General features: G+C 41.7%; 1 protein-coding gene across 1 annotated transcript; it reads right to left on the reverse strand.

The window, feature by feature from the left end:
• Nucleotides 1-147: 147 nt before the first annotated feature.
• On the reverse strand, nt 148-24,063 carry ZNF471 (zinc finger protein 471). Its single transcript, XM_004776939.3, is given in 6 exon segments — nt 148-4,455; nt 4,457-6,162; nt 10,341-10,436; nt 13,084-13,210; nt 20,841-20,918; nt 23,965-24,063. Coding segments are annotated over 5 exon segments (2,175 nt in total). The 5' UTR covers nt 20,874-20,918; nt 23,965-24,063; the 3' UTR covers nt 148-4,242.
• Nucleotides 24,064-24,331: the final 268 nt, after the last annotated feature.

Genomic DNA, 24,331 nt, shown 5'->3' on the forward strand with positions numbered 1-24,331 from the left:
AAAGATTCCCATCATATTTGAGTCAAAGTTGCTAACATGTTGTCACCGAATGCGGAGTTGGGAAGAGAAGCAAAGTAGCAACAATTATGTGGTATGTCCCCCCCTGCAAACGTTAGTCATAAATAAAATATAGCAAATGCTCAAAACTCAGTTTCCAAACTATTGTCTGTGTTTAATACAACTTATTGGTTATAGTAAAAATTTAGACAATAACCTATAAACATATGTATATAATACATACAGGTTACATGTTACCCAGTACAAACATGTATGTATTTCTATACATACATACATATATACCTTTTAGTAACCAGTTCAAAAAATCTCTAAAAATATAACAACTCTTACAAGCCAGAACGAGCCTGCCCAAATGCACCACAAAATCAACTTTGCTTCCGGAGAGTTGCTGCTAGGGCTCAGCATTCCCTGGGCAGCTACCCTTGCTGGAGATCAGAAATCCCTTTCCAAGAGCAGCCCCCCTTCCCAGCATGCCAAACATCCTAAGGCTGGCAAGTAAAGTACTCTCTAAAGGTAGTGTTGCTTTCCTCATGGCACAGGTTCAAGGAAAGGCATTTTGGCCCTCTCAGGAAGCCTAATGACAAGGCAAGTGAGAAACTCAGACATGAGAAAGCAAGGTCAGCATCCCAAATTTTCTGGTTCCTTCCTGTATATCAGGCAAAGTCATTTCTGTGCTTTAAACATCATTTAGTTTCAGTCTAGCCTTATGAGATTTGCATGAATCTACCCAGAAAATTATGAGAAAAGCAATAAACTGCAGATTAGCACATCAAATATGTAATACCCTGTGTGTATAGTGTAAATTCAGCCCAGTTCAAAATTTTATAATCTAGTATCTGAGGTCAAGCCCTATGAAAACCCATTTTTGCAGCCATTTTCTTAAATCTGATATAAATGTTGATACTTGGCAGAGTCTCTCAACCCTTCCCTAACCTCCTATTATCAACCTCTAGGCTACTTTAGAATCAGATTTTCTTTCTTTTTTAAATCAAAGAAGCCATAGTGTTGGTGAGCTACAAGGGAAAGAGGCTAACCTTTAACCTTCATTCCCAGTTATTTCAGACAAAGGATAATTAGTTGGCATGGTTTCTTAAGATTTCTTATGGGCTTAAGAGTTTTAAAATCCCCAAATTCTGCCACAAATCCTCATTCCAGTAACCAGGATATCAAAGATGTCCCTTAATGTCAAACAAGTTACTTAAGAAATCTGCCAAAATTGTGAATTCACTTGGCATTGTAGCTCATTCTTTGGTATTTAACAATCACAGAGCTACAGAGCTTCTTTTAATCATGCTACCAAAATGGCTGGGTGTTCTAGTCCATGCTTTAAAGCAAAAATTTTAAAAAGTCATTATTGCTTTTGCTTTATATTTTCCAATTCCATTATGAACAAGCATCATACAGACCCCTTGGACTGACATTTCTTATCTTTCTGACTGGTCTAAAAATTATCTCAACCACAGCTGATTAGCTGTTTTACTGTCGCTATTAAAGCATGCTACTTGGATGGCACAAAACACGAAGAGGAACCTTATAATCCTTTGCTCCATTTCATCCAATAACCACATTTTTTATTTGAATACTAATCCACCTTTTCTCAGGATGTTTTGCCTGAAATCCCTTCAAGGATACCAATCTCTGCATTGGTTAGGTTTCTTTGGTTGACAGCAAAAAAACTTAATCTCATTTTAAAGTGGACACAAGATAATAGTAAGACCCAACTTGGGAAGAATGAGAGACCTGTTCTCTGCAGTGAGCAGAGCAGCAGAAGCGCTGGCAGTATCCTAAGTTGTGGCCAAAGGAGGACTCATTTACAGCCTCCTCCTGTGTCCCGAGGAGAGAGTTTCTGATTGGATTAAAGGGAACTAGGTACAACTGACAACACAAAACCTCACCAAACGACATCAGAGCAGCCCAGAGGAAAAGTCTATGTGTATCTCTGTGTGCATATTTTCAATTTGTATTGTAGACAAAAACAAAATAGCTGATATGTTTGTATTTTCCTAATTTTAACTTTATAAATTTCTGATATGTATAACCGTACAATCATATTATCATTATGAAAATTACACCATCAGTTAGTAAATTATGTCTTTCTGTGAGTACGAAAATCTACCTCATTCTTTTCAGTGAGTGTGTAATCTACTGAATTTTCTATAATTTAATTGATTAACTAGCTTACTAGTGCTAGACATTTAAGCTGCTCCAAATTTCTTGCATTTCTATAATAAATGTGCTTACGCATCTATATTTCTGCGCTTGTGCTTTTCAAGAAGATAAACTCCGAGATTTAGAATTGCAGCAAAGTGATTACATTTAAAATGTTGACAGTAACACATTAGCTTCTAAAATGGCTTTTAAAAGATTTATCTTCCCAATGTACAAAAATATATTTCTCACATCTGCAACAGTACTAGATACTATCCATAAAATTTGTGCTGATTTATGTTAGTGACAAGGACTTTTTAAATTTTTAATTTATCAGATCATTATTGTAGTTAGGAACTTCTATTTTATTTGACAATTTCATATTCTGTAACTGTGAGTTGCTTGTTGGTGTGATTTTCAAACTGTATCTTATCCTTGCTGCTTTTCAAGAGCACTTTTTAGAAGTATGTAATATGTATATTTTAAAAATTTCTCCCTGCCTATCATGTGCCTTTTAACTTTGCAATAGTGCCTTATACCATGCAAAAGGTTTAAATCTTCTACATGCTCCTTCCTGTCACTCTCTTCATGGCTTCTAGACTCTGTGTCCACCAAGTCTTCCCAAACTCAAAGGGATACAAATATTCTATAGTCTCTTCTAGAATTTTGTGTTTTCCATTACATCTTTAATCCAGATTCAGGGAACTTCTCTGTAAGGAGTAAAATGTAGCTCTGCTTTTACTTCTAGGTGGATAACTAACTGTCAAACACCATTTAAGTAATCCATATCCCCCACTGATATATCAAAAATGCCACTTTTGTGGAACACCTGGCTGGCTCAGTCAGAGGAACATATGACTCTCGATCTTGGGGATGTGAATTCAAGCCCTACACTAGATTTTGAGATTACTTAAAAATAAATAGAAACTTTAAAAAATACTACTTTTGCAATACACTGAATTCATGGGCATATCATCTTTTCCAAAAATTTCCTATGACGCTTGCCTACTTAACACTCCACATGATTTTCAGACCAAACTGTCAATGTAAAAATATCCTACAGTTATCATGACTGGAATTAGGTGAATGTAGACATCTTTACAATATTGAAACTTCTATCTAGAAACATGTGTGGCTCTCCATTTATTCAGAACCTCTGTTGTTCTTCAGCAGAGATTAATAATTTCCTTTCTACACAGAACTACCATTTCATTTTGGGGTGGTTGATATCAGAACTAAATTAGCCTCATGAAAGAAGTATTCCAAATACTACAAAGTATTATGTTTTAATTATGTTTAATTAGTTTTATGCTTTACACTCTACAACTGTGTGATTAGTGGTTCCTTGAAAGCTTAGAATTAATCTGTAAATCCAGGTGTCTTAAAATAGGGGTAAACTATTCCAGTTCTCTATTGCTTCAGTTTTAAATAATAAGGAATTTTTATTTCTTTGCCTTAATTAACTATAGTCTTATATTCTTCCCAATAAATTCTAATTCTTTTGTTTCAGTCTTATCCAGAGCTTTAGATACTTCCTAAAACATATTCTATGTACCAGGTCACACTAAATTTCTGCACCAACAAAGACATACAGCCTTGGAATCAAAAGAAAGCCACTATGTTATTCTGATGTCAAACTTTAAAAATACTACACATGCTAATCCTCATTATCCACCTTAGGATGTAGTTTGAGTTCCAAAATTATTATACTCTCCCAGTACTGATATACTGCTTTCCAGAGTTCACTCTTTAAAAATAATTTTTAAACAGACTCTGAATGACACTGATTTAACATTTATCAAGCACTTAGTCTGGGTCAGGCACTATGCTAAGCACTTTATAGGCATCAAATAGTTTAAATTTCCTAACCAGGGTTTTAAGAGAGTAGTTTAATTACATTTACATGTTTAAAAGACCACCATGGCAGTTGTGTGAAGAACGAACTTGAAGGGAAGAACACAGGATGTAGGACCAGTTTTTATATTGGAACAGTCCAGGAGAAATGACTGTGTTTGGGAGTAGGACAATGAGAATTGAAAGGAGTGGATGAATTCCAAAAATATCTAGCAGATATATCTATGGGGCTTGGTGACATATGGGGTGAGGAAGAGCTGGAGGCCTGAGACGACTCTGCAGAGTGAACTTTCTGATGATGACTAAGGTGCGCGCTTTGTCTGAAGACTTTTCCACATTCTTTACATTCATAAGATCTCTCTCCGGTATGAATTCTTCTATGTAGATTAAGGTGTCCAATCTGGCTGAAGGTTTTCCCACATTCCTGACATTCATATGGTTTTTCTCCAGAATGAATTCTCTGATGAACAGTAAGGGACTGACGATGGCTAAAGGCTTTACCACACACACTACATTCATAAGGTTTCTCCCCAGTATGACATCTTTGATGACAAATAAGGGATGATTTTGTTCTAAATGCCTTCTCACATTCAACACATTCATAGGGCCTTTGGCCAGTATGGAGTCTCCGATGCTGAGAACGGGATGAGCTATCGCTAAAAGCCTTTCCACATTCGCTACATTTATAGGGTTTCTCTCCAGTATGAACTCTCTGATGTTGAATAAGGCGGGTAGTCTGGCTGAAGGCTTTACCACATTCGTTACACTCATAAGGTTTCTCTCCTGTATGAATTTTATGATGCTGGGCAAGGTGTGCCCTCTGGTTGAAAGCTTTACCACATTCCTTACATCCATAAGGTTTCTCTCCAGTATGAATTCTCTGATGAGTAGCCAGCTGTGAACTGATGCTAAACGCTTTTCCACATTCTTTACATTCATAAGGTTTTTCGCCAGTATGAATTCTCAAATGACTAGCAAGGTGTATACTCTGTCTAAAGGCTTTCCCACATTCCTTGCATTCGTAAGGTTTCTCTCCAGAATGCACTCGTTGATGTTGTGTGAGTGAAGCATGATGGCTGAAGGCCTTCCCACAGACAACACACTCATAAGGCTTCTCTCCTGTGTGAATTCTTTGATGGACAGTAAGGGATGAGCCATAACTGAAGGTTTTCCCACACACTTTACATTTATATGGTTTCTCTCCAGTATGAATTCTCCTATGCTGAATAAGGCCTATGTGATCACTGAAGGCTTTCCCACAATCGATGCAATCAAAAGGTTTCTCTCCAGTATGATAATACCTCCAGTGACGAATAAGGGATGTGTTCTGCCTGAAGGCTTTCTCACATTCAATACATTCATAGGGTCTTTTGTCAGTGTGACATCTCTGATGTCGGGCAAAGGATGAGCCATCACTGAAGGCTTTCCCACATTCCTTACATTCATAGGGCTTCTCCCCAGTATGAATTCTCTGGTGCTGAGCAAGGTGTGCAGGCTGGCTGAAGGCTTTTCTACATTCCATACACTTATACGGTTTTTCTCCAGTATGAATTCTTTGATGTTGAATAAGGTGCACATTTTGGCTGAAGGCTTTCCTACATTCTTTACATTCAAAGAGTTTCTCACCAGTATGTATTCTGTGATGTTGAACAAGGTGCTGACTCTGGTTGAAGGCTTTCCCACATTCTTTACATTCATATGGTTTTTCACCAGTATGAATTCTCTGATGAACAGTAAGGGAGGAGCTGTGGGTAAAGGTTTTTTCACATTCATGACACTTAAAAAGTTTCTTTCCTGCATAGACTTTCTTGTGTTTCACTACCATGGAATTTTGGGAAAAGCTTTTCTTATCTGACTTGTGATTATAAACATTTTCTTCTATGTTGCCTAGATAGACAAATTTCCCAGACTTGTTATAATTGTGATCTATTTCCTTAGTAAGGATTTTCTCGTAAGTGGTTACTTTTTGCCCGATAAATGCATCTTGACTTACCAACTGCCTCTCAAAAAGACTTTCACATTTCCAATTTTCTCTGTAAGTAAAACACTCAAGTCCATAGGTTGTAATTCTCTCCATTAACACATCATCATACATGAACTGCTTCAGAAATAATTCTTGTCTCTCATATATAGATCCCGAATCTGAAAGATAACAAAAAAGCCAGTGCTTCCTTTATCATGGGCTATAACAAGGGAAATATTTAATGTGGACAGGGTGGTTAAAAAATAGTGAATCCTGCAAAATCTATTATGTAACAGCACTTAAACTGAAAAATATGCAAGTATATGTCAGAGCTCAGGGAAACATGGAAAAAGTGATTAAGTGTAGGATAATGTAGGAAATGTAGGAAAAGAGAATTAAATGCAGGATAATGAGGTCCTAGAGAAATAGGCTACAATAATAATACTGTCTTTTTTTAATCCTATATTAACATAACAGACTATAAATTAAATACCATTACTCTATTCTTTCCCACTTCTAGTTGACTTGCATATACAGGTAGGTTAATGTTGTTTAAATATTAATATCATCACATAACTACTGCTGATCAAAAATTTCTACAGATTCCCAGCAACCACAAAACTGTTATGCTTCATGACTTCTCTTGGGGTTTAGGTAAATGCCTAATCTTTTCATAACCAGAAATCAGTATTTCTATGTACCATTGCTACATGTTTCATACAGTGAGCTCCTCATTTCTCAGAGATCCCTGAACTTCAGGCTGCATAGTAAGGCATTTTTCCATTCATGTTCTCATTGTCACCAGCCTACGAAGAGTATCACTTCCCAGGCCACATTTTAATGGGGTTTTGCCATAAGTCTTTTTGAATAAACTGGTTTCATAATGATATATGTAGGTGCGTATTACTATTATGAAGTTCTTTTCACTGCCACTTAAAATAACTTTCTTGCCTTGTGAGATAAAATACAGGCTTCAGGGTAGGAATAATATGCTTTAAACACGAGTACTAAGTCACTTTACATATATCACAGAAACTCAAACATTTTTAAGTTCTAAATAAAAGCATAAAGAAATTTATACTGAAGAGATGATATTAAGAGAAAACTTCAGGGAAAAGGCTGGCATCAAGGAAGGGCAAAAGGGGGTGCCTGGGTGGCTCAGTGGGTTAAGTCTGTGCCTTCAGCTCAGGTCATGATCTCAGGGTCCTGGGATCGAGCCCCACATTGGGCTCTCTACTTGGCGGGGAGCCTGCTTCCTCCTCTCTCCGCCTGCCTCTCTGCCTACTTGTGACCTCTGTCTGTCAAATAAATAAATAAAATCTTTAAAAAAAAAGAAAGAGGGGCGCCTGGGTGGCTCAGTGGTTTGGGCTGCTGCCTTCGGCTCGGGTCATGATCTCAGGGTCCTGGGATCGAGCCCCGCATCGGGCTCTCTGCTCCGCAGGAAGCCTGCTTCCCTCTTTCTCTCTCTCTGCCTGCCTCTCTGCCTACTTGTGATCTCTGTCTGTCAAATAAATAAATAAAATCTTTTTAAAAAAAAAAAGAAAGAAAGAAAGGGCAAAAGAGGGGCGCCTGGGTGGCTCATTCGTGAGGCATCTGCCTTTGGCTCAGGTCATGACCCCACATCAGTCTCCCTGCTCCGTGGGAAACTTGCTTCTCCCTTTCCCACTCCCTCTGCTTGTGTTCCCTCTCTGTCAAATAAATAATTTTTTTTAAATCTTAAAAAGAAAAAAAAAAAAAACAAGAAACGGCGAAAGAGAAAGTGCTTTCCTTTCCAATCTTATCCATAGTAAATTACTGACTAATCCAATGTTCTCTAAAGCAGTTTTCTACTATGTGTCAAGCACTATGGACACTAATGTAATAAAAGACCAGTTGTTCTTTTTTTTTTTTTAAAGATTTTATTTATTTGACAGAGAGAGATTACAAGTAGGCAGAGAGAGAGAGAGGGAAGCAGGCTCCCTGCCGAGCAGAGAGCCCGATGCGGGACTCGATCCCAGGACCCTGAGATCATGACCCGAGCCGAAGGCAGCGGCTTAACCCACTGAGCCACCCAGGCGCCCCAAGACCAGTTGTTCTTGAGGAGTACAGAAAGGGATTAGAAAGGCAAGACCAACAAAGAAAGTAAAAGAAGAAAACATGAAATATCAAGTGAGAGCCCATGTGGTAAAAAGTAAAACTAGTATTAAAGTTCAGAGATGGAAGAGATCAAATCTCCTAAAGCAGTTCAGAAGGGCTCTGAAGTGCTAACAAGCTTTCTACCCCTTCCTACTTCCTTCTTTCCCTCCTAATGCTCAGGCCTCAGTAATTCTAGAATTGAGGCCATGAGAGTTCAATGTACCTACTACCTACTGTTTTACTTACACAGATGACTGAGGGGAGAAATACTGGACAGAAAAAACAGAAAGTTGGATACACCATGGATTCTTCCTATGAAGGTAGCCTCAACATCACAACCTCCCATGGGAAACATGGTTGTCCCTTATCTTTTTGGCCCATCTCCACACAGATGCCGAGATAGCTTACTCACTTACTAAGAGTTGAATCTCTACTGTGACTCAATATCCCACCAATTTTATAGGCTTCAACCCCTTTTCCTTGTTCTGTTCTTCATAAAGCCAATGATTACTTCTTATCAGGGAAGTTCCTCCATTTCCCAATTTAAGGGAGGTGGTAGATTCCTATGTAACCAAAGTATAAAGTATATCTAAGCGGAGCTAATTTCCCTTCCAATATTTGGCTATTTGGAGGACCCTGGAAGTCTAGGATCCAAATCATCTCAAAATGTAAAGATCAAATCCTGTTATGGAAGTGGAAGGAGAATTTCATAAAGGCAAAATTATCACCTATGATCTCAACATTCCCTGAACTGAACATTCAGTTCAGTGGGGGAGGCAGAAAATAAGCATGCAAATCATAACCAGGTTAATTATACACTTTCCTGAGTGTTACAAAGAAAATAAACTGGCTCGATAGAAAGTAACTGAGCTGAAATAAGGAATGTTCATTACAGAAGGTGGTCAGAGAAGGCCTCTGATGAGATGATGTTTGAGCTCTGGCCAGAGAGTCTGTGGGAATTCACAGTGCCTGGCTAGATAAGATTTAATAAACACATGCCTCCTGGGATGAAACTAGTTGGAAAACAAAGAAGGTGAGTCTAGAGAACTGAGCCCCCTTTAGGGTTTCAGGGTTGAAAACAGCCAGATCCTCATTGTGGCTCAATGCACTAATCCAGGGAGTAAATGCATGTCTTAGGAGAAACATGTATCTTTGGCGGTCACACACCCCATGCACTCCCAGTCTACGTGCCTATCGTAAGCACAGCTTGTTCTATTCACATGACACTCCCTATACCACTGTTCTGATTATTACAGCTTCATATTCATTCTTGTTTTTCTTATTCTCTTGTTGTATTAATAACATTCACAATAAAGGTGGAAGCAGAGTTTGGCTCTGGACCTTTCTTTGCCACTAGAGCATCTGGTCCCCAGGCTTCTCCTTTCTCCTACCAAGGTGTCTGGAGTACTCTTTTCATTCGCTGACTCAGGGTTTGCTGGCCAAACCCAACAAGAGTCAAGCATGGACAGACAGCCAAGAGAAGGGCATAGTGGGCGGAGAAATCAGGAGGCGCAAAAGCCTGAATCAGTAAAGAGCTTGGTGAGTTCAGAAAAGGTGACTAACAATTAAGTAAAGAGCTTCTCAACTGTACTGTCGGGACTCATCAACATCTGTAAGGCAAACAGAGACTAAAGAATGATACTGCCTGCAGTCCAGAAGGAACCAAAGATGGAACTCAGACTGCGTCTGACCACACCTGGTCTCTCAAGGCTTAGAGATTTCACAGTTGGCATACCTTTAACATATCTGAATACCTGGGTATCTCATAATTTAGAAAACTCTGCCCTAAAGTAGAGTGAAAAAGCTAAAAAATCACAGAGGATAAGTTAAGAGAAGTAGGATGGAGCTGGATACATAAGGGGTGGTAAGGTCTTTCCTATTTGCAACAGAAAAGCAATGAAAGATTTCAAGCAGCAGGAAATATTGTGATTTTCTAGTAGCACCTAATTTAGGAGTTAAGATTTAAGAAACAGAGCAGCTTATTTAAGTCTAAATGGCAAAAAGAAAGGGGACGGGAAAGAGCTGGATAGAGATTTTTGCAAACTGAGTTAGCTATTAGAGAGAAGAGATATCTAGACATTTGGGGAGCCTATCCTAAGGAGCAAAGTTTCAATTTTCTCCTCAGGCTTAGAAAGCTTGAAAAGAGTCTCTAAGTAGCATAAGAAAGGAGAAAGTATCACCTTTGAAAATAGCTGAGCCATTATTTAGAAAGGATTCCCCTATCTGGTTCTCCCACACTCACCTGGGAATGGGCTTCTTGTCATCTCTGTCTTCATCTCCCAAGGCTCTTTCCCTTGCTCCAATAAGGAGATCACATATGGCTTAGAGATGCAAAGACCTACATACAAAAAAAACAAAAAACCAAACACAAAAATTGGCCATATTTGGGGCATTTCAGAACTATAAGTCAGTTCCTTAATACTGGTGGAATGATAGAACACGAATGATAAGATCAAAGGGTAAAACATTTTAGAGACAGATTATATAAAGCTTCTGGCATAGTCTAGTGGGACTGCCAACAGTCAACTCTATAATAAAGTTAAACAATTTTCTAAGGGAATTGGGGCAGAAATTCTGCCCAGCATTTACATAGGATCATCAGACAGCCAGTAACTGATGTATTGTAAAGAGCCCCTAGAGACAGAGTTTGGAGTCTGAGTCAAGTTAACTGTCTGGAATATTACTCATCCATCAAAAAGAATGAATACCTTCCATTTGCATCAACATGGATGGGACTGGAGGGGATTATGCTAAGTAAAGTAAGTCAAGCAGAGAAAGACTATTACTATATGGTTTCACTCATATGGGAAACATAATGAATAGCATGGAGAACATTAGGACAAAGAAGGGAAAAACGAAGTGGGGAGGGAATCAGGGGAGACTAACCATGAGAGACTGTGGACTCTGAGAAACAAAATGAGGGTTGGGGGGGTGTGCAAAATTGGTGAGCCTGGTGATGGGTATCAAGGAGGGCATGGATTGCATGGAGCACTGGGTGTTATACATAAACAATGAATATGGAACCTACATCAAACAGTAATGATGTACTGTATGATGACTAACATAACATAATAAAAAAGAAAAAAAAAGGAAAACAAAACTCTTCAAAGGAATATAACAGGGACGCCTGGGTGGCTCAGTTGGTTAAGCAGCTGCCTTCGGCTCAGGTCATGGTCCCAGCATCCTGGGATCGAGTCCCACATCAGGCTCCTTGCTCAGCAGGGAGCCTGCTTCTCTCTCTGCCTCTGCCTGCCATTCTGTCTGCCTGTGCTCGCTCTCTCTTCCTCTCTCTCTCTGACAAATAAATAAAATCTTAAAAAAAAAAAAGAAAGGAATATAGCAGAATCTATAGCCTCTACAATGTATCATTTATAGTGTCTGAGATAAAATCCAGAATTATTACCTCTAAGTAGAAAGAGGAAAAAGTGAATCACACTCAGAAAAATAAGTAATTAATGAAGAGCTAACCAGTAATAACACAGATGTTGGAATTAGTAGACTGGTATTTAAAAATAGCTATTATATCCATACCCAAAAACATAAAGGAGAACATGCTTAGAATTTTTCAGCAGAGAAATAGACATTATAAAAAAAGAGCCAAGTGCAAAGCTTAGAATTGAAAAATATACTCTCTGAGATTTAAAAATTCAGTACTTTCGGGCACCTGGGTGGCTCAGTGGGTTAAAGCCTCTGCCTTCGGATCAGGTCATGATCTCAGGGTCCTGGGATCCAGTCCCACATCAGGCTCTCTGCTCAGTGGAGAGCCTGCTTCCTCCTCTCCCTCTGCCTGCCTCTCTGCCTACTTGTGATCTCGATCTGTCAAATAAATAAAAATAAAATCTTAAAAAAAAATTCACTACTTTCATGTCCCAGCTGGGGTACCAAAAACAAAAACAAAAAACAAACAAAAAACCACGACAAAAAATAAATACATATAAATAAATAAAAATTCACTACATTTGGGGTGCCTCAGTGGTGCAATTGGTTAAGCATCGATCTCTTGGTTTTGGCTGAGGTCCTGATCTCAGTGTCATGGATTAAGTCCTCCATCAGGCTCTGTGCTCAGTGCAGAGTCTGCTTGAGATTCTCTCTCCCTTTTCCTTCCTACTCATGCTCAGTCTTTCTCAAATAAATAAACAAATATTTTTTGAAAATTCACCACATTGACTTAACATGACATTAAAGAAGACACAAAAAGTGGAAGTAAATTTGAAGTTATGTCAATAGAAATTACCTAATCTGACAAAGAAAAAACATTTTAAATAATGAACAGACCTTCAGCTACCTACAGCATAATATCAAAGGTTCTAATATACTTGTAATTGAAATACCAGGAGAGACAGCAGCGAAAATTATTTGAAGAAATAACACCAAAATTATTCAAATTTGATTAAAGAGATATATTTAAGTTTCAAGATTAGTGAACCACAAGCAGGATAAAAGGGGCTTCTCAGAGAAGCACTGCAGATGCATTGTTCATTCATCAATGAAATACATGTCTTCGGGGTGCCTGGGAGCTCAGATGGTTGTGCATCCGCCTTTAGCTCAGGTCATGATCTCCAGGTCCTGGGATCAAGCCTGAGTTGGGCTCCCTGTTCAGCGGGGAGTTTGCTCCTCCCTCTCTCTCTGCCCGTGCACCCCATTCGTGCTCCCTCACTCTATCTCCCTTTGAAATAAAATCTTTCTTAAAAGAATTTTAATAATGGGGCGCCTGGGTGGCTCAGTGGGTTAATGCCTCTGCCTTCAGCTCAGGTCATGATCTCAGGGTCCTGAGATTGAGCCCCACGTCGGGCTCTCTGCTCAGCAGGGAGCCTGCTCCCCCCCCTCTGCCTGCCTCTCTGCTTCCTTGTGATTTGTCTGTCAAATAAATAAATAAAATCTTTTAAAATAAATAAATAAATAAATAAAGGAATTTTAATAATAAATAAAAATGTAAAAATTCCCTAACGTAATTCTAAATTCTGTAGAGGGGAAAATATTCTTACCCAGTGATACCAGGTTCTGATAGTTCTCCAACATCATATTCTTGTACAAATTCCTCTGAGCAGGATTCAGCCATTCCCACTCCTCCTGGGAAAAGTCTATTGCCACATCCTTGAATGTAACCAAGTCCTGAAATGACACAAACACACTCTTAATCAACCAATGCTCATTTCATGCATAACTCCAAGTTGAAGCTTTAAATTATTTCTACTTTATGTGAGAAATAGCCCTTGGAGGAGAAAAAAAAATTAAACCTTTATAATATGAAGCTCCAACCTAAAATAGTATTTACTAAAGTGTTAAACTGCATTTATGCAAGGATGCTAACCTATTTGTCGGCACGTGGAAATACGGACAGGTGGCCACAGGGCAGTAAATAAGAGCCTCAAGGAATGGCTTATATCTGTGGTTGAACCTTTAAAAACCAAGATTATCTAAACTGATATTTTATAAATGGTACTCTATGAAATCCTAGAAGGGTTTTGTTTCAGAAGAGAAGGGGTTTCTGGACTGATGGGGCTGATTTTATCTTTTCTTACACAATAAAAACAATAAATATAATTAAAGTGCAATTTTCTCATTCTATACCATTAAGAACTAGCATGACATTTTACACCAGAATAAACTATATAATAATACGAGAAATCACACAGCATTAAGACTATAACACATTCAATTTGTATATTGAGTCTAACAAACCTGTATGCTTAAGACAATAGCAAACTGAAACTGAATAAATAAAATTTTTAGTCTCTTTTTAAAATATATTTTTATTTATTTTTATTTTTTTAAGATTTTAATTATTTATTTGACAGACAGAGATCACAAGTAGGCAGAGAGGCAGGCAGAGAGAGAGAGGGAGAAGCAGGCTCCCCGCTGAGCAGAGAGCCCGAAGCAGGGCTCGGGGATCAATCCCAGGACTCCAGGATCACGACCTTAGCCAAAGGCAGAGGCCTTAACCCACTGAGCCACCCAAACACCCCTAAAATATATTTTTAAAGATTTCTTTATTTTAGAGAGTAAGCAAGTGAGCAAGCAAGCACAGGGTGGGGGTGGACAGAAGAAGAAGGAGAGAGAGTCTTAGAGTCTTAGGCAGATACCATGCGGAGTGCAAAGCCCGATGTAGGGCTCAATCTCACTAACCTGAGATCACAACCTCAGCCGAAACCAAGTGGTGGATGCTTAACCAACTGCACCACGCAGGCACCCCTAATTTTAAGTTTCTTTTTTTCCGTTTAAAGATTTTATTTTTATTTATTTGAGAGAGAATGAGAGAGAGACCATGAGAAGGGAGAAGTCAGAGGGAGAAGCAGACTCCATGCTGAGCAGGGAGCCCGATGTGGGACTCGATTCTGGAACTCTAGGATCATGAACTGAGCCAAAGGCAGTTGCTTAACCATCTGAGCCACGCAGGTGCCCCCCCCCCTACTTTTTAGTTTCTTAAAGAATTAAATGCATTGAGAAAAATAAATGTCCAGTTATAATCACCAGCAGGTTGTAAGAAATTTTTTTAAATATGGGCATTTTTCATCTTCAGATTTATTTCCATCAAAAAGAAAAATCTTCATGCTTGTGCATTGCACACCAATGACAATGGTAACTGTATTCTATATAAAGACAAAGCTATACAAAGAATGTCTTAATTTGCTTTTTGACAATGAACACTTAAGTTTAGAACAAAGGCATGATACAAAGATATTCAAAGTATGGGACTTTAGAAGATATACAGACCTTTGAGAAAATATTTAGTGTATTTTTCAAATAAAAGTATTAACATTTTTTGTTATTTTTTTAAAGATTTTGTTTATTTATTTGACAGAGACACAGCAAGAGAAGAAACACAAGCAGGGGAGTGGGAGAGGGAGAAGCAGGCTGGCTTTCTGCCGAGCAGGGAGCCCAATGCGGAGCTCGATCCCAGGACCCTGGGACCATGGACCCGGGCTAAAGGCAGCCGCTTAATCGACTGAGCCACCCAGGTGCTCCTGTTATTTTCTTTTTCTTTTTCTTAAAGATTTTATTTATTTATTTGATAGACAGAGATCACAAGTAGGCAGAGAGGCAGGCAGAGAGGGAGGAAGCAGGTTCCCTGCCGAGCAGAGAACCCAATGTGGAGCTCGATCCCAGGACCCTGAGACCATGACCTGAGCCAAAAGCAGAAGCTTTAACCCACTGAACCAGCCAGGCACCCCTATTTTTATTTTCTACACCCAATAGGAGGCTTGAATTCATGACCCCAAGATCAAGAATTCATGATCTTCTGACTGAGCCAGCCAAGCACCCTGGTATTATATATTCTTTTTAAGATTCACTGTGAGCTACTGGTTTTCAGGAGTTTTGGTTTGCCCCTTCTAGTTAGTTGAGGCTGCCATTTTGGCTGCTACCCATCATTTCCCATGTTCTTATAAAACCAAATGCATTCAGATGAATTTAACAAGGCAAGCAGAAGTAGCCACATTCTTTCCAATATTTAGTATAATTTGGTCACTATAAGGAAATTAGGTGTTTTGGATATTCCCACAGAAAAATGAATTTGATTGCTTGTGATCCTGGTACTCTGGCTAATTATTTGGTATGTACACCATCAGAATTTTCCCAGTGTTTATATAGGTATCTTTATATGCATTCTTATTTTTTACTGATAATCTTATATTAAATTAAATTCTTTTTTTTTTAAATATCTATTTATTTATTTGACAGAGAGAGAGAGAGCGAGAGAGGGAACACAAGCTGGGGGAGTGGGAGAGGGAGAAGTAGGCCTCCTACAGAGCAGGGAGCCTGATGTAGGGCTCGATCCCAGGACCCTGGGATCATGGCCTGAGCCAAAGGCAGATGCACAATGACTGAGCCACCCAGGCGCCCCTAAATAAATTCTAATTTATAGTATTTGAAGAGATTGTAATTATTTTTTAAGAAGAAAAACATTTACTGCAAGGTATCAAATAATATATGGGATTTCCAGAAGGACTAAAGAGCAAAGTTTGCATGATACACAAGCAAAAGCTATACATCAGGAGAAAAGCCTAAATTAGATCAAGATGGTGTTTTTCAAAAATCCCATTCTCCGTCCGGTGTCACCCACAGATAAAGCACCTAATATGCTAGGACTTGACCAGTAGGAATTTCAGCCAGAACTGCCCCCAGAACAACCAAATGCCTCTGCCACTATTTTGGCTTTAAAATCCTATTTCCCTGAACTTTGCTGCTACTTCCTGTTGCTAACTTCTGCTTTCCACACATTGTACTGGAAGCCTCTACATGGCATATATAAGTCATATACAGACCCTATTTGCAAAGGAGTCTGGGTAATGCCATTTTTAGCTTTCTGGTATGCCCCAATACACAGTAAACAAAAACTCATCATATACTAGGCCAACAAAAGCCTTAAATTTTAAACTCCCAAATTTTCAGGCTATATATATTTTTTTAAAGATTTTATTTATTTATTTGATAGACAGAGATCACAAGTAGGCAGAGAGGCAGGCAGAGAGAGAGGGGTAAGCAGGCTCCCTGCTGAGCAGAGAGCCCAACGTGGGGTTCAATCCCAGGACCCTGAGACCATGACCCGAGCCGAAGGCAAAGGCTTAACCCACTGTGCCACCCAGGTGCCCCCAGGCTATATTTTCAATTCAGGATTCAGAGCAACTGAAACCTATGAAGAGATGAATTTAAAACTTTATCTACTTGAAAATCTATACGTAACCAACAGACAGTAATAAAATTAAATTAGTGGGGCACCTGGGTGGCTCAGTGGGTTAAAGCCTCTGCCTTGGGCTCAGGTCATGATCCCAGAGTCCTGGAATCCAGCCCCACGTCGGGCTCTCTGCTCAGCAGGGAGCCTTCTTCCCCTTCTCTCTCTGCCTACTTGTGATCGCTCTCTATCAAATAAATAAATGAATCTTTAAAAAAAAAAGAAAAGAAAAAAATTAAATTAGTAAAACAGAAAACAAATTTAGAGAGGATATGGAAAAATGGGAACCCTCATACACTGCTGCCAAGGAGGTAAAGTGGCACAGCCCCTTTGAAAAATACAGCTTAGCAGTTTCTTAAGAACTTAAATATGAATTTACCGTATCACCCAGAAATTCTACTTCTAGGTTAATCTACCCAAGAAAAATGAAAATATTATGTACAAATAAAGATTTGTACATTTCTTTTTTTTTTTTTAAGATTTTATTTATTCATTTGCCAAAGAGAGAGCACAAGCAGGAGGAGCAGCAGGCAGGAGAGGGAGAAGCAGGCTCCCCGCTGAGCAGGGAGCCAGATGTGGAAACAATCCCAGGACCCTGGGATCATGACCCTGGGATCATGACCCAAGGCAAAGGCAGATGCTTAACTGACTGAGCCACCCAGCTGTCCCAAGACTTGCACATTTCACTATTTAATGTATACAGATTCATTTATTTATGTCTATCTCCCCCCCATCCCCCACCCCGAAAGTAAGTTCCACAGGGGCACGGTCTTTGTCAATCTTGCTGCACCGGCAGAATCTAAAAGACCATCTGGCATGTACAAGGTCAAAAAGTATCTGCTCAATAAATAACTTTAAAATAACCAGCAGAGGGGCACCTGGGTGGCTCAGTGGATTAAGGCCTCTGCCTTCGGCTCAGGTCATGATCCCAGGGTCCTGGGATGGAGCCCCGCATCAGGCTCTCTGTCAGCAGGGAGCCTGCTTCCTCCTCTCTCTCTCTGCCTGTCTCTCTGCCTCTTTGTGATCTCTGTCTGTCAAATAAATAAATAAAATCTTAAAAAAAAATAAAATAAAATAAAATAACCAGCAGAGCTTAAAAAAAAAAAAAAGTTCCCAATTCTAAAATTTGCTAGAAAAATAAACTTGTAAGAACAGTTAAGGGAATTCTGGAAAAAGATGAGTAATGGGAAGAATGTTAGCCCTTCCACCTTACAAAACACTGTAAATGCCCAAAGACAAGGCAAAAATTTCCCCAAATGTGCTTTATACCACAAATTATTCCAAGACGTCAATATACCCAGTGCAATTTTATTCAGAGTCCCCAGGCAGAAGCAGATTGATAAAATGCTCACAGCTGACAAGCTGAAGAGTTCTGAAGAATGATGTAGGAGAAGAAACAATGGTAATAAATGCTAATCTAGACTGTTCATTCACAGAATACTACTATCTGCCAAAGAAGGGTTCTGGTAAATAAATACCCCAGGCTCTTGGTTGAGAACCCAAAGAAAGGACTACACCCCAGAACTGATGGTGAACCAGACATAACCCAGCTTTCAGAAGCACTGAGGCCCTGCCTCTAATCATCTCAGCTCCTGACCACACTAGGCCTGAGCTGATCTCAGCACAGCTACGCGCCACAGGCAAGAGTAAACCGTCTCCATCAAAGTACACAGGAGGAACCTAGATATGCAGTACAAAGTCGGTGTTCAACAAATCAAAAATACCCCACAATGATGTGGTATGTCACTGGGACACATGAGTATCTAAAAGAGCTCCTAATGACCAAACCTAGAACCTGAGCAACAAAAAAAAGTAAAAAATAAATAAGCGTGAGTCCATGCTAGCTAATACAAATAAATGACTGGATAAAGAAATGGTGGATTTAGGCAGAAAATGGGGAATTACACAAAATAATCAGACATTCTAAAGCTAAAAATGTGGGGCGCCTGGGTGGCTCAGTGGGTTAAGCCTCTGCCTTCGGCTCAGGTCATGATCGCAGGGTCCTGGGATCGAGCCCCGCATTGGGCTCTTAGCTCAGTGGGGAACCTGCTTCCCTCGCTCTCTCTGCCTGCCTCTCTGCCTACAGGTGACCTCTCCCTTGTGTCAAATAAATAAATAAAATCTTTTTTAAAAAAATAATATAAAAAATAAATAAAACTGAAAATGCAATAAATGGAAGCTATGATTCAATGATGGACCTAACAGCAGATTAGAAAATTGAAGAGAATTAGAGCATAAGTGAAATATACAGAGTAAAAAAGATCTAGACTTTAAAGATTTTATTTATTTATTTATTTATTTGACAGAGACACAGCAAGAGAGGGAAAAGAAGCAGAGGAAGGGGGAGAGGGGGAAGCAGGCTTCCTGCTGAGCAGGGAGCCTGATGTGGGGCTCGATCCCAGGACCCTGGGACCATGCCCTGCAACCAGTTCCCCACTACGCATGGAGCCTGCTTAAGATTCTCTCCCTCTCCCTCTGCCTACTTGTGTCAAATAAATAAATAAAATCTTTTTTATTTGTTCTCCACTTGTTCTCCATTTGTTCTCCACTCTCCACTCTCTGCACTCCCCACCTGCTCGTGCACTCACTCTCTCTCTCAAATAAATAAATAAATATTACTTTTTTTTAAAACAAACAAACAGAAATACAAGTAAAACTGAATGTAGTGCAAGGTACCTTGGTGACTCAGTCAGTTTAGCCTCCAACACTTAATTTCAGCTTAGGTCTTGATCTTGGGGTCATGGGATCAAGCCCCTAGTCAGGCTCACACTCAGCAATTTATTTATTATTCCTCTCCCTCTGCTCCTCTCCTGGCTTATACATGCATGTGTGCAAGCACACTCTCTCTCCCCTTCTCTCTCAAATAAATAGTAAATAAATAAATATCTAAAAAAAAAAAAAAACCTGAATGTAGTCCAGCAACAGAATCAAGTATAAGATACAGGGAGCATTCCAAATTAGTTAAGAAAGAGATGAGTTAGGGCGCCTGGATGGCTCAGTGGGTTAAGCCGCTGCCTTCGGCTCAGGTCATGATCTCAGAATCCTGGGATCGAGTCCCGCATCGGGCTCTCTGCTCAGCAGAGAGCCTGCTTCCCTCTCTCTCTCTCTGCCTGCCTCTCCATCTACTTGTGATTTCTCTCTGTCAAATAAATAAATAAAATCTTTAAAAAAAAAAGAAAGAGATGAGTTATTCAACAAATACCACTGGGTCAAATGGAGAGACAAGTGGGAAAACAAGGAACCCTTGACTCATTTAGGACAAATTAAACATTTAATGTAACAACTTAATGTAAATTAAATTTAATGTAAATTAAATTTACATTATCCTCACAGGACCTTATCCTCACAGGAAAAAAATGACAAAAATCAAACATAAACTTGCAAGAAAACTATGAGAGGTAAAAACAAATCTTTTAGAAGAAAACCTGGTATCTACAGATGCTGGGGTAGACAAGGATTTCTTAAACTGGATCCATAAAAACATAGAAGGGAAAAACCTATGTATGTATGAATAGAATTCCCTGAATGATATAGTTTCTCCTAAGAACTGGAAGGCAAAAAAAATCACTTTTATGTCTTGAATTTCATATATACATGATATAGATATCATATATGTAATTTCCAAAAATTGACTAGAATAAGGTTTTTTAGCTAAACAAAAAAAAAATTTAAGAACTTAAGGATAAAATTAGAGATCTGAACAGAATTCAGCCTGAAGGATGACTCCAATGCATTCTAAAAACAGAAGAGGGCCAGCAAATGCACATTTTACTTGGAACGCCACTCACTGGTACCGAGACAACTCTATTCCACATAACAGAAACCAAATCTTTTCCCAGGCGTCAACACTGAACCAAGAGTGAAGTGGAAAGAGGGGACTCAGAGAGGGCGCTGGGCCTCATCACACTTGGTTTCACTTACCCATCAGGCAGCCTGAGTTAGCACGCTCTGGGGAAAGTGGGAACCAGGCCAGTCAAAACCACTGTTAATCAGAGAATTTTCAAAAGAAAAGACGCCTTACTAAGTCCTGACGAGTAAGACTTTTCACAGATGAGAATGGAAATAACTAACCTGGGATATGGCTTTAACTAGTTCAACAGTCATTTCCAGCCTTCCTCGCTGACTTCTCTCCTGGAGAACAGCAGTGTCCTAGAGAACAGGCGTGGAGAGAGAGAAAGGACAGTGAGGAGATGAGGCTTGTTCTCCACTCCTGGAACCATCAGCCTAAAAACTCTGTCCTCCCCTTCTTCCCCCGGCTTTCCTTGCTACTGCTGCCCAAACAGCCAGAACAGTCTAGGCACCTACAGCCAGGAAGGACTGCAACCTACAATTCTGTTTCTCTTATGCTCGCGTTCCTAAATTTAATCTTTTTTCCAAAAAGTTGCCATCCCATTCTTGGTCTTATTTTTATCGGTAAACGTGGCTCTTTCCCTTTCTGCATCTCTGCTTCAGGATTTGACACAATCTACAATTTGAAAATCTTTGCATCAGGCTCCCTGCTCAGCGGGAAGCCTGCTTCTCCCTCTCCCACTCCCCCTGCTTGTGTTTCCTCTCGCTGTGTCTCTGTCAAATAAATAAATAAAATCTTTAAAAAAAAATCTGACTCCTCAATGCATCAGATGCCAGGGTTATCATTCTCCACCCAATCCCCACAGGCCTGGCCTGCATCTCAGGCTGGGACAACGGACAATGGGGCAACTTAGCATCTGATTTTGCCACCTTCACTCTCATCAGTCTTCAGTCCTTGGTTTCCCCTCCTTTTTGCCACCCATAACTGAAGGTGTCACCTGCTCCAGTCGGGGGCTCTAGTTAGTCACCTCCCTGCATTGCTTTTTACTGGAATCCTTGAACTGGGAGCAGGGGCTTCTACTCTAGGGTTCTTACCTCAGCAACACACAACACCGAAAACCAACACACACCAAGAAGCTGGTGCTATCGGTCTTCCAAGTAGTGTCCCCATACACACCCAGCACCCTGGGCCAGCTACAAGCACACGGTGTGACACACAAACACTGACCTAAGATCTTGTCGACCTCCTGACCACAGAGGACATCATCCCAAGCACCTAAAGGAAGCCACATCACACTCAGTCACACTCACCATGGTCTCGGAGGCCTGTGCACAAACACACAGGGTGAAACACAAACATCACACACACCCCCAAACTTACTCTCTTACACATACCACGGCTCACTGCGCCCTCCTCTCTGTCTTGCTCACACGAGCACACTCCGCAGCCTAACCGAGGCTATACCTGCAAGCCTTCGGGGGACAATCTGCAGTCTCCATGGTCTCTGTCCTGCTCGCTCTGGTCTCACACAAAAGCACGTCTCCAGCTTTCCTCTCTGTCACACAAACAAACACAATAGCCCCTCACACTTCACACTCACAAACACACACACACACGCACGCACATTCTCAGTGTCATCTGTGTCGGGATTTCTGTCACACATAGAAACTGCTCAAGAACAAAATCCAACTGAGGAAAATTTAAACATCTAATTAGCTCTACTCATCAGTTCCAGAACAGGGCTGCCGCCCACCCTGCAAGCAGAGGGGCTCCAAGGAGCTGCACGAAACGTTCATTTTTCTAGAAAGGCGGTGGGGCAAGAAGCCAGCGAAAGAAAGGACAGGACTGTTTCGGGCACAGTAACTTCCCTTTAGCAGGAATGTGAGGGGTTGTGCACAGGTCACTTCGGCTTGCTTTCGGGGATGAAGGCCCACGTGACCTGTGACCTCACTAGAGCCGCCCAGAAAATTCTTGACTCCTTAGTGAAAACTCCATTTCCCGGGCAGGCTGAACCGCATTTAGGATGGGTATTAACTGTCCATCTGAGGACGTGGCCTCCATGCGGCCAAACTGGGCCAGAGGTTTTCTTTCTCCTACCACACACACACACACACACACCCTGGCCTCTCCCCCTGTAGCTGCACCGCAACCATCTCACACACACCCAGGACACAGTGCCCTCTCTCACACCCAGACACCTGCACTACGACAGACACACCGACTGCAGCCTCGCACACTCACCAACATGCTCCTGACACCCCACAGTCTCTCACACACACCTGCCACCATCTCTGGCATCTCACACTTTATCTCACACATACTCACCTCCCACATCTCTGGCAGCTCACACTCACACACACACCTCCCACATGTATGGCATCTGACCCTTTCCCTCTCTCACACACACACCTCTGACCATCTCTGGCATCCCACACTCTCACACACGCATCAACATGTGGCATTTCACATTTTCTCTCTCTCACACATCTCTCCCACATCTCTGGCATCTTATACTCTCTCTCCTGCTCTCTCTCTCTCTCTCTCACACACACACACACACTCACCTCCTACATCTCTGGCATCTCACTCTCTCTCACACACATCCCACATCTCTGGCACCTCACACTTTCTTTCACACACACACACCTCCTACATCACTGGCATCTCACTTTCTCACACATTTACCACACGTCTGGCACCTCACACTTTCTCTCTCACACACACACCTCCCACCATCCCTGGCAGCTCACACTGTCACACACACCCCCCCACATCTCTGGCATCTCACTCTCTCTCACACACATCCCACATCTCTGGCACCTCACACTTTCTTTCACACACACACACCTCCTACATCTCTGGCATCTCACTTTCTCACACATTTACCACACGTCTGGCACCTCACACTTTCTCTCTCACACACACACCTCCCACCATCCCTGGCAGCTCACACTGTCACACCCCCCCCCCCCACATCTCTGGCATCTCACACTCTCTCACACACACACTCCCTCGGCTCAGTCTCTCCCGGAGCCTCCCACCCGCGCTCCCCTTCCACGCGCAGGCACAGCCCTTCTCTCGCTCTCTCTCACACTCCCGCCAGCGTACCCTGGTCCCTCGCTGGCCTCTGGGGTCCAGCCTCACTCACACGCCCACTCCCCTCACTCGCCCCGCCCAGCCGCAACCCAGCCGCGCCCGCCCCTCGGACTGCAAGATCGCGCCGCGCCGCGCGGGCCTCTGGGAAATGTAGTCGGCGCAGGGAGGGCTCGGCGGCGGCGAACGGGTTAGGACTACACCGCCGGGGTCAGGGCGGCCCGCCTCGCCTGCCCGGCCCGGTACCCGGGCCCCGACTGCCGACCCGCGGGAACAGCCCACCGGCCTCCGCCCGGAAACCACCGCCCTCACCCGAAGGGCCGCCCGGTCCGACGTCCGCGCTCCGAGCGCGCAGGCGGCGAATCTCCCGAGGCAGGCGGTGTAAGGGGGAGGAGCCCTAGGCAAGAAAGGCGGGGTGGGGCGGGGCTTGGCCGACGGGGCGTGTCCCTGGGCTGTAGAAAACCGGAGGAGGAACCCAGGCGTCGGAGCGTGCGTGCCGGCGATTAAAGAGCACGGCACTCGGGGGCGTGGCCCAGGGCTTGGAGGCTTGGTGGAGCTGGGCGGGAGTGTGCGCAGGCGCGTGGAAAGGGCACTCCGCCTCCCTTCGCCTGGAGACCGGAGCGTCCCTAGTTACCTCTTGGCAGGTGCGGCGAGAAGACCGTGCTGCTGCCGGCTCCCT

Source organism: Mustela putorius, unplaced genomic scaffold (genome assembly GCF_011764305.1).
Source record: "Mustela putorius furo isolate JIRA1106 unplaced genomic scaffold, ASM1176430v1.1 tig00000196_pilon_pilon_pilon, whole genome shotgun sequence".
Lineage (NCBI taxonomy): Eukaryota > Metazoa > Chordata > Mammalia > Carnivora > Mustelidae > Mustela > Mustela putorius.